Source organism: Macadamia integrifolia, chromosome 4 (assembly GCF_013358625.1).
Source record: "Macadamia integrifolia cultivar HAES 741 chromosome 4, SCU_Mint_v3, whole genome shotgun sequence".
In the NCBI taxonomy this organism is placed as follows: domain Eukaryota; kingdom Viridiplantae; phylum Streptophyta; class Magnoliopsida; order Proteales; family Proteaceae; genus Macadamia; species Macadamia integrifolia.
The window spans coordinates 35,167,491-35,187,241 of record NC_056560.1 but is presented as its reverse complement, the minus strand read 5'-3'; the positions used below and the strand labels follow the sequence as shown (position 1 = coordinate 35,187,241).

General features: G+C 38.0%; 1 protein-coding gene across 2 annotated transcripts; it reads right to left on the bottom strand.

Moving 5' to 3' along the window:
* Positions 1-13,433: 13,433 nt before the first annotated feature.
* LOC122075787 (protein IQ-domain 26-like) lies at positions 13,434-16,103 on the bottom strand. 2 transcript variants are annotated; one of them, XM_042640951.1, is made up of 4 exons: positions 15,933-16,103; positions 15,178-15,660; positions 14,462-14,620; positions 13,434-14,363 (listed from the first exon to the last, which is right to left on the bottom strand). In XM_042640951.1, exons 2-4 carry the CDS (start codon positions 15,592-15,594, stop codon positions 13,635-13,637), a joined length of 1,305 nt encoding a protein of 434 aa, XP_042496885.1. In that variant the 5' UTR covers positions 15,595-15,660; positions 15,933-16,103; the 3' UTR covers positions 13,434-13,634. The 2 variants fall into 2 exon arrangements, with proteins under 2 accessions (XP_042496885.1, XP_042496884.1); XM_042640950.1 differs by lacking the exon at positions 15,933-16,103 and having other exon boundaries at positions 15,178-15,920.
* Between the last annotated feature and the right edge of the window lie 3,648 nt (positions 16,104-19,751).

Below are 19,751 nucleotides of genomic sequence, written 5' to 3'. Positions count from 1 at the left end.
GGATTAAAGGAAAACGACGTAATGTCTTAGCCAGAAATTTCTTTCCTTTACTTGAATATCTTGATGCCCCACATTTATAACAAGATGTGGCTTTCTCTGCTCCTTTCCAAAACAACATGTAATCATTTGGGCAGGCATCAATCTTGATGCAGTTGAGCCCCAAATCTTTGATAATTTTCTTTGTTTCATACATATTCTTTGGCAATGTATTTGGCTCTGGAAGCGCCCCTCGCAACAAATCTAATATCATTGACAATGCTTTGTCGGTCATGTTGCAAAGACACTTTATATGATAAAGACGAAGAATGAAGGATAATCTAGTAAATTTCATGCATCCTGGGTACAACTCCTTTTTTGAATCTTCAATTAATCGTTCAAATTTATCCGCCTCTATACTTGCTCCCTCTGTACCATCACCTATGTCACCATCCTCAACATCTTCATTTGTGTTTCTTCCCTGCAGCTCATCTAACATGGTGTGTGTACCATTATATGTTTCACCTTCATCTTGTATCACAGTATTAACATGTAGACTTTCATGTGAAGATGTACCTTCCCCATGAAAAATCCATCTCATATAATTCCATAGAATTCCATCACAAACCAAATGTTCATACGCTATGTCTCTAGTCATCCACAGTTGGTTTATGCATTTTACACTTAGGCATAGGATGCGATCCCCTATGGATGCATTAGAAAATGCAAATTCTAAGAATTTTGTTACCTTTAGTCTGTATTGTGGAGATAACCTGTTTAGTGGATCTCTTGAACTTTCAATCCATGACTTAGACATATTTTCCACACTGACTGTTAAAAAGCAAAAGCAGCAATGTTAGAAAGATATCTGGGGTATATGCTAAGAGTACTAGTGTTAACCATTTAACAAGAGTAACTTTATACAATAAACACATGTAGCAAATCTTCTATCATTAAAAGCGCACCAGCTGGTATATGTCTGGTAAACTAAATCAAGTTAAAAATCTTACTTTGGAGGTTTATACAATAAAATGCACTATTATTAGTTATTGCATCTAAGGAAAAAAGAGAAAACAATAAAAAACCAAAAAAAAATAAAAAAATAGGCAAAAGCATCATCCACCACTTCTTCTTCTTCCCCTGTTCTTCCTTACTGGATATTTGTTTCAGCAAGATGGGTATGGAAGCAAAGGCTCAATTTCATGTTTTAGCAGTTGATGATAGCCTTCTAGACAAGCTAGGGCGCAAAAGAAAGGAAACCAATAAAAGACAAAACAATAGACCTGAATTCTGTAAGGATGCATGGACTCAAGGGTGCTTCTTCCTCCATCACAATATATAAATATAAGGATAAAAGTTGACAATGATCTCCATTTGATCTTGTAGTCTATGTTTGGTTTTTAAGAAAAGTGGAGCTCCTTATTCAAAAACACCTCAGTGGAGTGAGTACCAGTGATAAGTTCATTCACAAGAAAAATCACTCTTGCTAGGTATTTTATAAAAATTTAAGGCAGCCAAACAAAGCCCTATTGATCCTTTTATCATAAGACAAATAAAATGTTATTAGGGCCCTAAAATTCTTATTGATCCACTTATCACTAGATGGAAGAAATGTTCTTATGGGCAGAGCTGAAAAACTAAGGAAAACTATCCTAATATTGAATACAAAAAATAAAGATTCTATGAATAGTATATATATATATATATATATCGATCCAATTAAAAAAAATCATCAGATTTGATGAGTTTCATATGACTTGAATAAGAACACCAACTCAATAAAAACTCGAACTGACTCGGACCTAGTCTGATAATTTCTTCAATACAATCAGCTTTTTTTCTTTTTTTAGGTATGTCTCGTTGGTTGTTAACATCAAGCCATTTTCATAGCTTCAATCGCTGCTGCTAGAACAAAAACCTCATTATCTCCACCGCATCATCTCCATTATTAGAGCAGCTTCCATGTTTGCACCCACACTCGTTCCACTTCTACAAAGCATCATCTCTCCTTCTCTTCACCATCTCAGCCATGCTAGGGACTCCAACAATCATCCCAACATGCAGTGTTTTATATAAAGTATAAGTGTCTTCTACGCTCAAGAGGAAGTAAAGAATGCTTTGGAGGAAGCAGAAATGGATCAGGAGATACCTAGCCCAACTGCTTAAATCTTTATTCATAGTTGAATAAAATAAAGATGAATCAGCTGGCGTAAGAATCTAGGGATGGATCATGGATGTTAAAGATGCATTTAAAAGGTCCTTTTGAGACCCAAAAAGGTTAGAGTCAACATTTTCTTGACATCTCGGTTCTCTCATTAGAAACCAGAGAAAGAGGGATGAATCATGGCTGTTGGAGTTTCTCGATAAGGACTATGACTTTAAAAAGACATTTAAAGTCAATCAATCCTCTCTTCACCCATGGCGCAGAGACATATGTAGACGTAGGTTGGGCCAATTGGCTTTTGCTTATTAGTCAAGTGTTCTCTCGATATCTTATTTGAGACACTCTTAGGCACCGATTGATAATATTTCTGCTATTTTTGTGTCTAGAAACAACAAAAATGGCTTTTCAAGTTTCTAGAAACGACGACGATGATCAGATCAAATCAAACCCTTCTGATTTTATGTGTGTCTGTTAGAAATTTATCTAGATATCCCTGTCTTTCATGGCCTCAATCTGTATAAATATTCTTGTATGTTCACAAACTCACTAGTGGTGGAATGAAAAGGTAATATAAAGAATTGAGTGGAAAGGAAGAAAATATATAGTGCTAGCCCTCTTTTCTCAGTGGCCTCATAAATCTGGACAATCTCTGTATATGTCTGCAACCATATCATGGCTACTACTTTTTGAATGTCTAGTCTCAAGCCTTGCTCAAAAAGTCGTGCTTTCATACTTTCCTCTCGTATGCCATGACAGTAAGATCACCTTGCCTCAAACTGATAAACTCCATAAGTTCTGCATTCTTTACACATGGCGGGAAATACCTCTCATCAAATGCATTCTTGAACATATCCCATGTGATCACCCTATTGTCAGCTCCCAATATAAGCTTCTTTGTTTGCCACCATTGATCTGCTTCATTTTGTAACATAAATGTGGCACACAACATCTTTTGAGCATCCGTGCATTGAATTATATCAAATATGTTTTCTACTTAACGAATCCATGCCATTGCTAAGGCCAAATCCGAACTCACCCCCTTATACACAAGCGAATTAAACTTCTTGAAGTCTTTAAGGGTATTGCATTGTAATTGTAATGGAGTTGTCCCTTTGAGCGGTAATGGTAGACGACAAAGGAGAAACTAAGGGACCATTTACTAATCTTGGGAGTAGTTACTTGTTTAATTGATGAGGACAAAACATATCAATGGAAAGCAATTCATACTTGCTAAAGCAGTTAATGGTCCTACATAGATAAGTAATATATATGACCACAGACTAGTTCCAACCTCTCAAAGCTCCCACCACATCCAAGTAAAAGAAATAAACCAAAGTAAATGTACAAGGAAACCAAAGTAAATTTACCTCCTTTTCATCTATTAGGGAGCACAACAACAGCAAATAGAGCAATCAAAATTAACAAAACCGAAGTGTAAAACAAGGGGTAAGATAGAAACTGTACCTAGATTGCTTTCTCGCCCACAGCCGCTGTAACGTCACTGCTGGCAGAGGTGAGACCAGAGAGAGAGGGATTGAGGGGTTAGAGCAGAATTGAGCCGTGAAGAGAGAGAGAGAGAGAGAGAGAGAGAGGGAGTTTTAGTTAGAGGAGATACGTGAGAGAGAGGGGCTCAAGGTAGAGGAGAGACGTGAGAGAGGGGCTCAAGGAGGAGAGACGTGAGAGAGGGAGACTTTGTTTTTTTTTTTTTTTCCAAGAGAGACCTCGAATTTCACTAAAACTGGATTAATTTAAAAAATAAAAAAATAAAATAGATTCACGAGGTTTTGAGAGAGAGAAATACTATAGAAGCATGTTTGTGCGGGAAAAGGAAACCGGCAAAACCAAAAGCATAAGTAAATTAAGAAACCTTTCCCGCGTCTAAAATTCCTAAATGATTTTGGTGTTAATTGGCGACGGGAATAAAATTGCAGTTGCCTAAAATCAATTACTGGCTACGGTAGTGTTTTAACCGTCGCCAAATATAAATGATTATATTTTGTGACAGTATAATTTTTATCGTCGTTATAAATCAAATTATTGTTGATTGAGCATAGGATATGAGGCGACGGTAAAAAATTTACCGTTGTCTAAGATATTATTTCATTACGGTATTAAAAAATTCCGTCGCCTTAAATAATTTTTTGTAACATTTAAATTTAACCCGTCGTTATAAAATGATGTTGCTACGGTATTTTTAATTTCGTCGCTGAAATTTTGTTTTGGTGACGAGTATTATTTTACAGTCGCCATAAATGTAATAGGCAACACTATCTATTTTACGGTCACTATATATTATATTTGGCGATGGTAGTATTTTTTTACTGTCGCCATAAATGTGTTTTCTTGTAGTGATCATAGGGTGTTTCAAACAAAACATACAAGTACAAAATGACATGAATATGAATTTATTATATATTTCAACCATAAATAATTCTTCAATATCATGATATTAATAAATCACTGCAACACTCAAAATAGTCCTTTTGCATGAAAAAACAATATAGTACACTAAATTTATTCCCCCACTAGTAACCTAGTATACTGACCTTCTACTAGTAACATCCTCCCACTAGCAACCTAATATACCAAATTTATCCTCCCACTGGTCGAGCCACATAAAACAGCTTAAGATCCATACTTTTATCTTCCAACTTGGTTCGACCAGTCATAAATTAATCCATTTATTGGAGAACACAATTCGTTAAATGTGACATACATATAAACTTATTCACATAAGCCCAAAAACAAAAGAAAACCAAACATTTATTAATTAATGTTCATAAATAGGTTTTCAAAGAACAATGGCAGTGTTTAAGAACTTGGTATTGGATTGATCAAAACCGATACTAATCCAACCCAACCAATCTGAATTGATCCAATAGGAATATAAAAATAATACATTAAATAAACCTATAACCTATGGTCATAGTCATGAAACCCTCATCCGCCTTATTGCCATTGATCAACTGTCCAATACCCTTTAGGGCAAAAATCTTTGTTTTAAAAGCATAATACCAAACTATTGATTTTGTTTTCCTAGTATAGAAAACTAGGTTTTTGAGGCATATGTAGACCTCCATATTCTCAAACCACTTTTAAAGACATTCAGTTTAATGGTTCAACTCAATGAAGAATAATCCATTCAATATTTAATTAATGCATGTAACGTCAATAAAATTAAAACTAATATTACATCACTAACCATTAAACATAACCAGAGTGTCAACTGAACTACATTCTCAACCTTTGGGTATGGAATGCACTAGTCCACTCAAAACTACAATGACCGTGGGAGCTCTTCAACTTAAAAAATTACTGTCACTTTTAGATGAATAGCAACTTCTAGGTTAAGGTCTGCCTAGAGTACACTTGCATTTATGCTTATCTTTGATAATGTCGACTTTGGACAAGCATTACCTAATTCCTACCAATAATTTTTTATGTCTTTGAAAATAAGAAAAAACCTTTAAGTTGCAAACCTATTGCAGTAATCTTAGATTTTACCACTTTGGTGGGTTTCATCCATTCCATTGCAATAACTTACAACTACACCTGACAGCTTAAATTTGTGGATTATTTAAACATGAACTAAATATCATTTAAATGTGAAAGAACAAGTATGTAACTATTAGCAAAATAAACATTACAATGTTCAATTATCAATTACTTCAAGAGTGTCAATTGGAATTACATTCCTAACCTTTGGGTCTGAAATATACTGGTCTACTCAAGTTTCTGCTATTACTGCGAGACTTCTTCTAACTTTCGAAAAGTACCGCCATCTTTGGATGGACAACATCTTCTAGGTTGAGAAATCCCTATTATATTTTTTACTTACTTTAACTTTAACTTTAACTTTTATTTGATAATGTCACCTTTGGGTGAATATTAGCAACCTTGCTACCAACCATTATTCTCTGTCTTTTCAAACAAAGAAGACTTTTGATTTGTATTCTATTACAATAAGGTTGAACTTTACCACTTTGATAGATTTCATCTAATCTTACTGCAATAGTCTACAAATTCATTCCGACAACTAAAAGTGGGATTGTTTAAGCATGAATAAAAAAAATATTTATAAACAAAAGCATGAACTATCATTACCAAGAATAAACAAGTCCATATTCTGATATGCAAGTAATGTATGAATTGATTTTCGTTTAGTTCTTTCAATTAATAGGAAAATTATGAAGAATCATTAAACACCCATACTTGTAACTTATACAAAACAGACCATAAAAGTTGATCAAAACTAGGCTCATAATACATCAAAACGAAGAGTACAAAAAATTGAACTCAACGTAAAAAACCAAGATAAAAAATTCTTCACCATTTGCTCATACGAGCCATTTGAAGTTACAGAAAAAAATATATCAAAATAAATCTAGTTTCCCAAACCAACCGGTTCGGGCATATTAGTCTTGGGTCAAAAATTCAGGTCAAACCCGGTTGTCTTCGTGTTGGGTATCTAGGTCAAAATTCATATCAAATGGTCAACCTTTGACTGAGTCAAACAGGTTGGTCATGAGTTGACCCACTACACCTCCGGGTCAACTCGGTAGGGTTTTTGAATTGACCCGACGATGACTCGTCATCGGTTTTTTTTTTTAATAACAAAAAAAAAATTTCTCTCCTCCGACAACCGATTTTCGATGGTGCATGCCGGTACGTTCAGAGGCTTTCAATGACTTACGGTATACTACCGCGACCATCTTCTCGTCTTCTACAACTTTTGTGAAGAAATTGTTTCGATCCGAAACCTTTAAATGATGATAAAATTAAGATTTCTATGATTTAGGACCCAAACCCTGTACAAAATCAATTTTACTTTGATTTTTCTTGATTCTAACACTATAAGGCTTGGCTCTGATACCAATTGTTGGGGATCCTTTACAAGAATCAGCAACCAATTATAAAATATTAATCATGAGTATAGTTCCTAAACCAAGAACAATAAAGTACTTCAATCTTAAAATACATAACCATATAGATTTACCATATCTATAATAAACAATGGGACATCCATGACATGAATCATAAATGAGAATAGAGAAGTACTTGTGTAAGTTTAGAAATCCCATGAACATAGATCATGAACCTCTGTCCCATGAGGTTAAACATTACTCCCATGAAGATGACAATGATGAACTACACAAGTGGAGTCTTACTACTAAGATCTTCTGCAACCTCTTGCTCTAAGGTTTCCTCTCATTCTATGCACTTGCTCTTGTGAGAAAGCTGTGCTCCCAAAACCAATAAGGCATTAAGTAATGGCTGCAGGGACCGTCAGTATCCTATTTATAATAGAATCCCTAAAACCTTATTTTACTCTTATAATGGAAAGAGCTAGGAGTTTCCTAATCAGAGTGGGTCTATAATTGCTTGGGCCCAATGAATCAATCGGTATCAGTTAAGCCCACATAAAAATCATAGCACTTATTCCTTATGGCATTTGGGGTAAATTCCATGTTCCGATTGTTTCTAGTTCCTATTATTTTTTTTACCATTGTAGATGACTATACTCGTTGCGCTTCGCTCTATTTAATGAAATACAGGTCGGACACCAAAGCATATTTAATTGCCTTCTCCAGTCTTTTCTTGAATCAATATAAATTTCATGTCCAACAAATCCATACTAATAATGGTCAAGAATTCATGGACACCGGCCTTCAAGATACTTTTTGTAGCCTTGGGATATTACACCAAACTAGTTGTGTCGGGACCCCTCAACAAAATGGAGTGGTCGAACGCAGACATTGGCACCTTTTTGAGGTTGCTCAAGTGTTATGATTCCAAAGTCATCTCCCACTCCATTTCTGGGGTGAGTGTGTTCTCATTGCAGCCTACCTCATCAACAAATATTAGGTTGTTCATGTCACAAGGTCTTATTAAATGCCAAACCTTCCTATGGTCACTTGTGGGTTTTTGGGTGCCTAGTTTTTCACACAACCACTCCCCCCCCATCGGCACAAATTTGATGCTCGGTCTAAACCCGGCATTTTTATGGGTACCCCCATGGCCAAAAAGGATATCGGATCTATGACTTGGCAACTAAAATTATTTATACCTCCAGAGATGTTATTTTTCATGAATCAGTCTTTCCATTTTGCAATGCACCTCCCCTTCTCCTACCCAACCAGTTCTCCTGAACCCTAGTATGGACCAATTCCCCACTCCTTTTGATATGTTTCCCAAATCGCCAGTGCCCTTCACCTCACACTGCCTGCTCCTCCTTCCTCACCAGTGGTTCCACCCCCATCCCCAGTCCCTGCGCCACTTGTCCCTCCTCCACCATCACTACGACCTCTACTCATCGTCACCCTCCTACCTATCTTCATGATAACCATTGCAATATTGTCCTCTCAAGTTTTCCTTCTGAATTAGGTTCTTGTACAAGTATCATTCATCTCTCTCTCTCTCTCTCTCTCTCTCTCTCTCTCTCTCTCTCTCTCTCTCACACACACACACACACACACACACACTTGATTATAATCAACTCCCTCCCACCTATCCTGATTTTCTCACCTCTATTGACTCTGTTTTTAAATCAACAAGCTTTGCTCAGGTTGTTACAAATCCTAAATGGCTTGAAGCTATGGTTGTTGAGGTCTCTGCGCTTGAGCACAATAACACCTAGATTGTCACCACTTTGCCACCACATAAACGGCCCATTGGTTGTAAGTGGGTCTACAAAGTCAAGTTTCATTCCAATGGCACGAGCGCCATAAGGAATGCCTCGTGGCAAAGGGGTTTACTCAAACTGAAGGATTGGATTACAATGAAACTTTTGCCTCAATGGCAAAACTCACCACAGTTCGATGTTTATTGGTGATTGCTTCCATCAAAGTTGGCCTTTCGATCAATTAGATGTGAACAACGTCTTTTTACATGGGGATCTCCATGAAGAGGTCTATATGAATCTTTCCCCTGGCTATTGTAAACAAGGCGATAACCAGATTTGCCATCTCCATAAGTCCTCTTATTGTTTAAAACAAGCTAGCCACAACTGGCTTTCTATACTTTCCACTACCTTGGGCCACGCTGGGTATATTTAATCCCATTTTGATCACTCACTGTTCTCCAAGCACATATCATATGGTTCTACCTTTGTGCTTGTATTTGTTGATGATTTATTGATTATGATAACGATAACTCTGAGATTTCATCATTAAAACAGCATTTGCATGACACATTCCATGCTGGGTATGACGGCTCGCCACCCCTCCCCTACTCCTATGGAACAACATCTCAAGCTTACTCTCATAGAGGGGGAGCTCTTACCAGACCCTGCCCAATATCATCGACTCATTGGTTGTCTTCTGTATCTCACATTCACTCGGCCTGATCTTACTTATTCAGTCCAGGTACTTAGTCAATTTATGCAATCCCCGCGGATTCCTCATCTTGACGCTGCCCTTTGTGTTCTTTGTTATCTCAAGCATAGTCCTGGTTCAAGGAATTTTTTATCCTATTCATGGCACCATACAACTACAGGCTTTTGCTGACTTTGATTGGGCTAGCTGCCCCGTCACACACTGATCCACTAGTGCTTATTGCATTTTTCTCTGTGTCAGGCCCATCTCTTGGCGCTCCAAGAAACACAACACGGTTTCTAAATCTTCAGCAAAATCTGAGTATCGTGCCATGGCATAGGCTTCATGTGAAGGCCAATGGTTGTCTTACCTTCTTATCGATTTGGGCTTCCCACACAGTCCCAGCCAACTACATTATACTATGATAACCAAGTTGCCCAGCATATAACTGTCAATCCCATCTTTCACGAACGGACCAAACACATTGAGCTTGATTTTCATTTCATTCGTGAAAAAATTCAGCGCAACCTCATTCGAACTGTCCCTCTCTCCACTACCAATCAACTCGCCAATGTTTTTACAAAGCCTTTGGGCCACGACCACTTCGGCTCTATGATTGCCAAGTTGGGTGGGATGAATCCCTTCCAACCCCCTTCCAACTTGCGGGGGTATTAAAGACCCATGATTGCAACCATAATGGGAGCCATGATTGCAGCCATCATCACTATTGTAATTTGCTGTAGTGATTGGTCAACCATCCATGTATATCTTGTTCAACTATAATATTTACCTTGTATTGTTCTCCACTAACATTTTTTTTTATTACTATTATTTTCTTTTTTTTTTTGCTTAGACTATGTTGTTTTCAGCTAGGTTGATTGACTTGATTGTAGGAGATTGATTCTCTGACTTGGCTATTTAAGCTTTCTCCTCTTTTGCCTTTCATATTGCATTTTATCAATAATATCTCGTTATCTAAGTATTTTAAGAAATTTAAGTAGTTTATACAATCATGTTGTTGGACAATGATAACAAAAGCTTCTTGTTGGGTCTGAAATTTTTTCACTTTCTTTCCTTCACATTAATGGAACCTTTCTTTTTTCTTCAGTTTTCTATAGAAGAACAAACGGAAGAGAAAACATGATTTCTCATTATATTTTAATATATCTATGTGAAAAAATGAAATCGAACAGGTAACAATGCAATATGTTAGACCGATAAGAGTCTCTTAAAACAACTCGATAATGATTAAATCAAATCGAATCTAAACCAAAATCAATCAAATCAATTTTTGTCTTAAAGATTTTGTTTCAATTTAGGTTAATTTTTAACCTAACTAATTCAATCTCACCGAAACCAAACCAAATCAAATCAAACTAAAATTATCGATTGACACCCCCACTTCATTGTTATATGGCCATACCTTTTCAAAATCTCAGCTACCTTTTCAAAATCTCAGCTCCATTTCAGCTAATAGAAATAGGCGGTGCTGACCCTTCCACTCAACCTTGGCAGTGGAAATAGCAGGGGCAGAACTATCTCTCTCTCTCTCTCTTCTTTTATTTCATGGGCTTCACAGAGTCTAATAGTGACAATTAGACAGATAAGATTAGACCAAACGAAGCCCATTTAACTCCAAATTCCTCAGGTTAAGTTCTTGTTTCTAACTTTAAGTTTCTATTGTTGCATTACAGCACTGTCTTCTATGGACAGTACAACTGCACTGGGCCAGAAACAATCAGTTCAGAAAGAGTAAAATGGTCGAGAGAATTGACCGATGAGGAAGCCAAGCCTTTTACTTACCCGAGCTTCATTGACGGAACCGAGTGGATTCAATTACGGTAACGGGCTTCTCTTTATTGTGGCCCTGGTTCCCATACCAATTGAGGCGTTTTATTATGAAGGCCCACATGATTAGAGAGAAGAAAGAATTTTAAGAATGTAAGAGGACGTGGGAAAAATTCCCACACCTTTTAATGATAATTTCGTTTCAGAAGTGTGGAGCCATGAGTCCTCCTACAATAAAGGAGAATTTGAATCTATTGTATATACGTTCACCAAGACATAGATATGAGGATCCAAAACTTATCCCTCTTCTTGCCATTGCTCTCCACATATGAGAAATGAGAAGAAGATCTGGACTAAAAATTTCAACCCCAGGATGACTTCAATGAGCATGAACAATCACATGGGCTGGGTTACCTGAGTTGGGTTCATGTGAGAGTCCTACAGACATCTCTCTTGGTAAACTCTCGACCTATAATATGTAACAAGATAGATAACCACACGCCCATCTCTATTTACAAAATGGAAGAAGAATGTTATTTAGTTGTGTGGTCCTTGCAGTGAGGAACTGGACAAGGGCATCAAAGGAGGGTGGTTTTTTGTATTTCACAGGGGTGGGCAAAGCTGTCATTTCATCCCTTCTATGTCTAGAACCAGAAATGACTTCGTAAATCTCTTTTCCCCTTCACAAAATAATAATCTTCATAGGCTGTCCAATGTGGCATTTTTACATAGGCCCTCGTAAAAGGGAAAAATTACCTAATACATATTGGTATCGAAATCGATTTTTATCTTGAATCTGTATGATATTATCTTGCCTTAGTTGCCTCTTCATACATATACTTGTATTCATATTAGCAATGACTGAGATACACTGCCTGATTCTATGGTTTTAGTGACGATCTCAGCATGGATCAGCTTGTATCGAACCGTTTGTCCTTGATGTTTCTTGAAAATTATTATTTTTTTGGAAAAAATTTCCCCTCATCTGTACCTTCTTTTTTCTTTTTCTTTTTAAGGGGAGAAGATCTTTTTCCTAACTAAAACCATGGACACTAGTTTGTTTTAACATCAATGGAATGCAAGGGCATACACTCCCCCAAGCGTTAAGAACCTAACAAGAGCCTTCTATAGGGTTTTATAGGGGACCTTTTTATAGCAATGTGCAGCTTTCTTGGGAAACAGATAATATTCGAATATAAACGCAAAGGTAGGGAAGAAGCTTCATCTGAGAAGAGAGACAGCGTAATACAAGATTTGACCAAGAAACGTTAACATCAACCCCTTCACATCAAAAGAAAACAACCCTTTCAAAATTCAAACTTTGAAATTAAAAAATAAGGGAAGAGGGAAGTTGCTCCTAGTTTTCCATTATTTAAGATCTTAAACTAGCTTAAGTTTTCAAAAATGGGATAAAATATAGAATTAAGAAGATAACCCACCCTTAAAATACTACTAATGATCTCAAATGTTCTTTTTAAATCCTAAGTTGCTATTGGATGACCACTAAGCTAGATGTCCCATAGCAGAAAACCCAAAACCCCCATCTCCTTTCGCATTTTTCTCGTACAAAGAGCTTTCAAAGTAGATTAAGAAAAGAATAGATATGTCACCTTCAAAGTCCAAAAAAGAAGTAATTCTCCCAATTCCCAACTCCCATTATGTGTATGTGTGTTTGAGAGAGAGGGACGCTTCACGAAAGCGTTTTTCAGCAGCAATGGATGTCTCGAAGAATTCCCAACTCCCATTATGTGTATGTGTGTTTGAGGGAGAGAGAGACGCTTCACGAAAGCGTTTTTCAACAGCAATGGATGTCTCGAAGAAGGAAAAAAATCGTCTGTAATTCCGATCTTGTATAATTCCGTGCAATACCACTTTCAGGTGGTGACACGCGTATTGATGCTAATACAATAGTCCAGATCTTATTTAAATGTTTCTTCACTGATTTAATGTTTTATTAATTATACCAAATCTGAACCATTATATTAGTATCAATACACGTGTCACCACCTGAAGATGGTATTACATGAAATTATATAAGATCAGAATTACAGGCGATTTCAACCCCTCGAAAAAGGGGAGAGAGAATTGGCTACACCGATAAGCCTCGAAGTGAAGGAGATTGGAACTATGATGATGATGATTCAGTCAAATCAAACCCTAATCATTACTATCCTTATTCAATTCCAAAAAAAGAAAAAAAATGAACATTGATTGATGGATTTCATCTCAGAAATTACCACCCTCATCATCACAATTGGATGCAAACTCGGTGGTGATTGGTGAACCCTTTTTTTTTTTTTTGAATCAGTTTCTTCTTTACAAACACAAATTGACATCGTTGCGTTCTATCGTTCTATTAGGTGTTCTAGAGGAGGAAGCTCCATTAAGATAAGTCATACCATCTTCTCTACCACTGCCATCTCCTCTGCTCTACCATCCCATCTTCTTTGCAGGTACTCCCTCTCTGCATAATCCCTTACAAACTCTGTCGATTTATCCAGCCTACCCATTACCTCATTCTTAAAATGAAAAGCTTCTTGAACCTGAGAACATGACCTCTGCATCCTAACCCCACTCAAGCTGGCCCTCGACGCAACCATTTCATTCAGTGATAGCTTCTTCTTCGAACTCGGCTCGGGCCTCTGCTTCGGGGCGCTGTAGGACCTCACTTTGGCCCTGAACGATTGCGTGTTCGCCATGTAATTAGGGAAGTTGGAGTAACCCCTAAAGAAGCTATCTGCGCATACGCTCTTCGCTGGCGTTACGGGCGCATTCGAACCTCCCGAATTTGCTAAACGAGGGGTACTCTGTGCCGTGCAAAACCTGCACTCGTCTCCCACCAAGCTCCAATCAAAATCTTGGTAGTTTCCGCTCTCGGGAATGGAGAGACGACCAGGAATTTGGCACGGCAGAGGTGACGATATCATTTGATAAGGTGGGTCTTCACCAGAATCCCACATTGATGGGTTGGTTCTACGGGATCTTGGTCTTGGCCTGCATGTATCGATCTCCACAATTTTTGGGCTTTCATCCAAGTTGTTGATAACACTTTCCAGGGATGCCGATAGCCTCCTACTGTGAATTGAAGCCGTGTGGTCGCTTCTCGTCTCCTCAAATCTTTCCTGAAAATAAAAAATCAAAACGGGGGGTGTTAAGAGACGATGTTCTTTGTTTGTATAACCACCTAATGGATTTAAAATGTGAAAAGTTTGAATCTTACAATGGAGTTACGAGCTCTCTGCGAGCGGACATTGGCTTGGGCTCTTATAAGAGCTTGCATACTATGCAGAGTAGCCGCTGCTTGCTTGCGCACCAGGTAACCTCTAACGTGGGCTTGTAACTTCACCAGCCCTTTTAAAGCTCGAAGGGCTTTTTTGGCCTGCGAGAGAACCACCACCATTGTCAGCAGCCAAGCTCCCAGAAACAGAACAAAGTACACACCAAGTGTAGAAGAACCCATCATTCAATCCTTGAACAAACCCAGATTTTAAACAAAACAAGAAGCGAAAACAGATAAATAAACTCAAGGACACGAACATAATGAGAAACAAAATTGGCCAGTAAAGTAGCAGAAAAAATTAAATTCAGTAACACAAATTAATTACAGAATCAGAAATACAATAATGAGGTAACAGAAGAACTAAAATTCGTCTCGGCTGGGACAAATCCTAAAAGACGCAGGCAAGGACAAAGAGTTTTCTATGCTGAAGAAAGAAAGACAGAGAAGAGAAATGAAATGGAGAAAAATGTTCATCTACAGTGGGAGGAAAAAGGAAACGAATATTAAACAGAAAGAGCTGTTCATCCTTAATTTTTTGAAAGCCAAAAGAAGGAACTCATTTTATTTTAATAAATCTCACTCTACGCTACTCTACTCTACTGCCTCGAGGCTCAAGTTCTAGCATTTGAAGTCCAAGAAATCAAAAACCCACTTACCAGATATCCCCTGAAGACAGTCTGAATCTTCACTGCAGCCCACCTCTCTCGCCCACCACCAAACATCGTCCCTCTCCCATGGCTAGTGAGTCTCACAACGGCAACAGCCGCTTGTGCAGCGGCAACAGCAGCGTCAGCTGCAGCAGCCGTGGCCGCAGCCACCGCAATTGCGTGCTTGTTCTGTTCTCTCTCGGTTTCAGTGAAACGAGGCCTCAGCCAAGCAGCATCAGCTGCAGGAATGTTCGCTGGTAAACTTGCTAAAATCTGAGCGGTCCCACTAGAATCGCTCCCAGACTTGCCAAAACTCCACCTTTTCTTATCTTTGCGGTCAGCGCCGTTAGAGTTAGAGTTCTCCCTCTGTTCCTTCTCTTTCTTCATCCCCAACAGGCTCCTGAACCATCTCATCGCTCTTCCCATTTCCGAAAATCTAAATTGAAGACACCTTGGGGGAGGAAGTACAAGAAGATACTCGATGAGCGACTCCTACAGAGCAAGAAGATAACTCATCAAGAGACAAAATGAGAAAGCCCAAGTCCAGCTTTCCATGTTGCAAACAGAGAACTGAGTGAACTGACAATTGAAGAGTGGCAAAAAAAAAATTTTAATTAAATTAAATTAAATTAAATTAGAAGAAAATGAGAATCTGTCACAATTTCATGAAGAACAACATTAGAAGACAAAGGATGTCACGGAAATATACAGAGACTGCAAAATAAATTCAAATTAAACAATGAATTATAGATGAAACCCATTACCCAACACACAAAACCCACTAAAAAATGGGAAATAATTGCAGAGACAAAGACCAATCCACGTTCTGAAATTTTTTTTTTTTTTTTTTTTAAATTGAAGGGTCAAAATTTTCTACTTTCTCCACTGAGAAACAAAGGAAAGCTACAAAAAGAAGCACCCCCGGCCTTTCTCTTTTACCCTTCCCTGTCCCTTCGCAGTATTCCCTTACTACACTTTTTAACTCTCAAACTTTCTGGAGCGACGTGTCCTCTAAAAAAGAAAGATACCTCAGCGTTCACAGTCGCTGACGCCCTCGTGAATTTCCTGTTTTTCTATGATTCCTAGCTTTTTCCCTTCTTTTTATCTATTTTCTGGACTCATCTTTCTCCCTCACAAATCACAATCCAACTTTTTCATTCCAGACTCCAGACCCACGTAAGAGGAAGAGAACCGAAATTACCCTTTTGCTCCTCCTGCCTACTTTTCTTCTTTTTCAAGAGCTCGAAATCGAAGCCTGCAACCGCAATTGGCTTCCTCCTCTTTTAGGGTTGGGGAAAATCTTTCCGTTGGTCTCCGAATCTTTCTGGTCCTCCTCCAGTGCAGAAATACAACTATCAGGAAAAAAAAGCCAGAACGAGCGATTCAAATTTTACGAATTCGAAGAGATAGAGGGGTAAAATTGTAATTTAACCACGGATTGTGTCGGATCAGAGTTGGACTGGTACAAGTAATGGGGCCCAATAAAACATGGTTATTCTGATCTAACGGTAGGTTAGGGGGAGATGTTGCAGGTCAGACAACTCCTAGAGCCACCCGCCTGGGTATGTGTTTTTTACTGACTGTTGACGATTGCTGACGTCATATGGGGCCAATCCCTTTTTAATGTGGATAATGATCTCGACCGTCAGTTCAGGATTAAATCTAAGGGGCCCAGGCTGAGAATCTGCGAGTCTTTTATTGGCTATTACGGAATCGTTTCTAAATTTGTGTACAGTGTAGTAAGTTCGAAAGTCGAAACTCCCGCCTGTACGAGCGGAATTATTATAGTGAAATTCCTTCCAATGGGGTCCACGAGTGTCCACCAGTTCTCTGAAATTCTCACGTGGGGAAATCACGGATCTGGATTAAGTGCAGAGTCCAGACTGCTACTGCTCTACCCCACCAAATGGCCCATTGATTGCATAAGGACATAATCTTACTAATGGATATGGTCCATGGGCCAATAATAACCCACTTTCTTCAGTTTCAGGCCTGGTCCAAACTGGTGATTGTCAAGGCTCTAGCTAAACAAACAAATAAGCATACGGTGCTATGGCCCATTGGGCCTGAAGATAAGGCGAGGCTTGGCCCATAAGTGGCCCTTGAAGCCCATATCATATTAGCATACAGTGTTATGGCCCATTGGGACTAAAGTAAAGGCACGGCTAGGCCCAGAAGTGGCCCATCAGAAGCTCTTCCAAGAAAGATAATATTAGCCTTGAAAATGTTTAGATAATGCTCTGAGTTTTGAAAATGAGCAGGTGGGAAGTACTTCTACTTCTGCAAACAAGAAAACACTGATTCCATGTGAGCTGCTATTAGAGATTACATTGTTCTTGCTCATGGTGTTTACTGTTTACTGCTCTCCTTGAACTTATTTTTAGTTCACAGCATTGGAACAGGCATGGGTCAGCTCCAAAATTGAAATCGACACCAAATTGTATTGGTTGGTTTCATATATTTTTTCCGTAAAAAATAACGATCCAACAAAGATTTTAACCATTTTACCCTCTGTCCATATCGTATTACTGACTTGGTATCAATGTCCACCGATACACCCAATTCAGTACTGATTCCTAAACCCTGCCTCATAACCAATTTCTCAATCACTGATCATGAAGCAAAAAACAGTTAGCGAGCTGTTGTTATGGGGTTCCAATGCTCTTGTTCATTGGTCCCATACTTGACACTTTCCTAATGCAACTGACTATCTAGATAGATACCAAATCATCAAGCTTCTTTTTTTCTTTTTCTTTTTTTTTTTTTTTAAAGGAAAAAAAAATGGTGTTTCATGGTAGTGATCATACTTCCCAAGCCGAAGCTCCTATATGACAAGCAGCGCTTTCACACCACCAACGAGCGATAGTGGGTATCATGTGAAAAAGTTGGTTACTATAAAATCAACAAATGAACACTCACTAGTCATGCGGCCCATACATCTAGACACAGAGGGTGGCAAAATGACAACCCACATCTCCACCCCTGTGAAATCTAAAAAACTCACCCCCTATTTATGACAGTCTATGTGGGCCCCTCATTTACATTTTCCTTATATATACACAGGACTCCATATTTGATGTCTATTGGTTGTCTAGTAGCATATGACCACATATATGTGAAGGACAATCACCTTTTGAGATAAAGTAATAATAAAATAAGGGAGAGGGATGGGCATGCGAGCGGGTTACACCCAGGAATAGGGTATGCTAGCAAGATGACAACCGTAGGATTTGATTACTTAAATTCAAATCGTTGGATTTGCATCCAACTTTATATGACAATGTAAGTGAGTCTACTATACACAGCTAAGCCCTCAGACATACGATACTATTTGTCTTGGGAAATCAAAATACATAGTCTCTTACGATTTCTTTCTCTGCAATGTCGCTTTCTATTATTGCTTTTTCAGTTGCAGAGATTTTGAGATTTAAGGTTTCAGACACTTGGGTGTGTATGGATTTCCCTGAAGGGAGATATTTGTGGCTTGTGGAGCTCTTGATTGCATAGATGAGTGAAGAATGAGTGGGTGTAGAAAGTCTTGCGACCACAGTGGTCTAAACAGTGTTAAGTATGGAGTCTTGAGCTCTTCTCCGTGAAATTTTTCTTCGAACATCAGGAATAGAGAGGCACAAAGGTTTAGAGGTGATTCCAAATCAAACTAAGTTGCAGAGGAGCAGAGAAATGGGTGATAAGGCTCCTCTGTTACGCGGGTTGTTGAGAGAGAGAGAGAGAGAACTAAGCGAAGGTCGACATGCCCGGCGCAGAGCATCAATATTAAGTATTTTGATGTTGGATACGTATTGTATTATAGTTCATTAAATAAATGATAGAGGTTCAACTTGTCTAATCAGACAACCAATATTTGCTAGCTTGCCTTGTTCCTAGGTAACTTGCTAGCATGTCCAGCCTTCTCCCATAAAATAATAGAGAAAGTAGGACATTTTTTTGTATTTGGTAGAAAAAGAAAGCAGGATATTGTGAACCTTGGGTTTCCACCCCTTCCAATTTTATGTTGTAGGCTTGAAATCCATCAAGTCCAAGTTATGGGCAAAAACTATAATGAGAGGAGAAGAAAAAGTATTATCTTTCTAGGCATCACTATACCTAGTGAATTATATTGTTTCACTATTTGCTACATGTAGTTCGGCTTAGTTTATGTGATAGAGGTGCAATTCAATGACCAAATTTTAGTCCAAGGTAAGCAAGGAAAGTTCAAACTTTGATTTAAAGTTTTAGTGAAATTATCAAAATGCCATCAAATGGAGGTAAATATAAATACAAATGGCATCTTTTTTAAATTTAACTACTTTTTCTACTCAATTTTAAGTTGAAATTGTACGAATAAGTTGCTTGTCTCCTCTTATCATATGGACTAGTTAATCAATGTACAGCAATGTAACAAATAAATGCCAAACTTTTCTCTAAGAAATAATAAATATTAACCTAGTAAGAAGGATATTGTTTTAAGATAGAGCAAGAGAAAAAAGTATTTTGTAAGTTTAGAATTCTTATTATAATTGTGAAAATTTTATTTTACATAGGAGTATCTGTATATAGAGTGGAGATTTAAAAATTTTAATATT

Coding starts and splice junctions, on each gene's coding strand:
- LOC122075787 (XM_042640951.1), bottom strand. CDS start 15,594: ATGGGAAGAGCGATGAGATGGTTCAGGAGCCTGTTGGGGATGAAGAAA. Junction 14,621..15,177: donor CTGTCTTCAGGGGATATCTG/GTAAGTGGGTTT, acceptor GTTCTCTCGCAG/GCCAAAAAAGCCCTTCGAGC. Junction 14,364..14,461: donor AGAGAGCTCGTAACTCCATT/GTAAGATTCAAA, acceptor TTTTATTTTCAG/GAAAGATTTGAGGAGACGAG.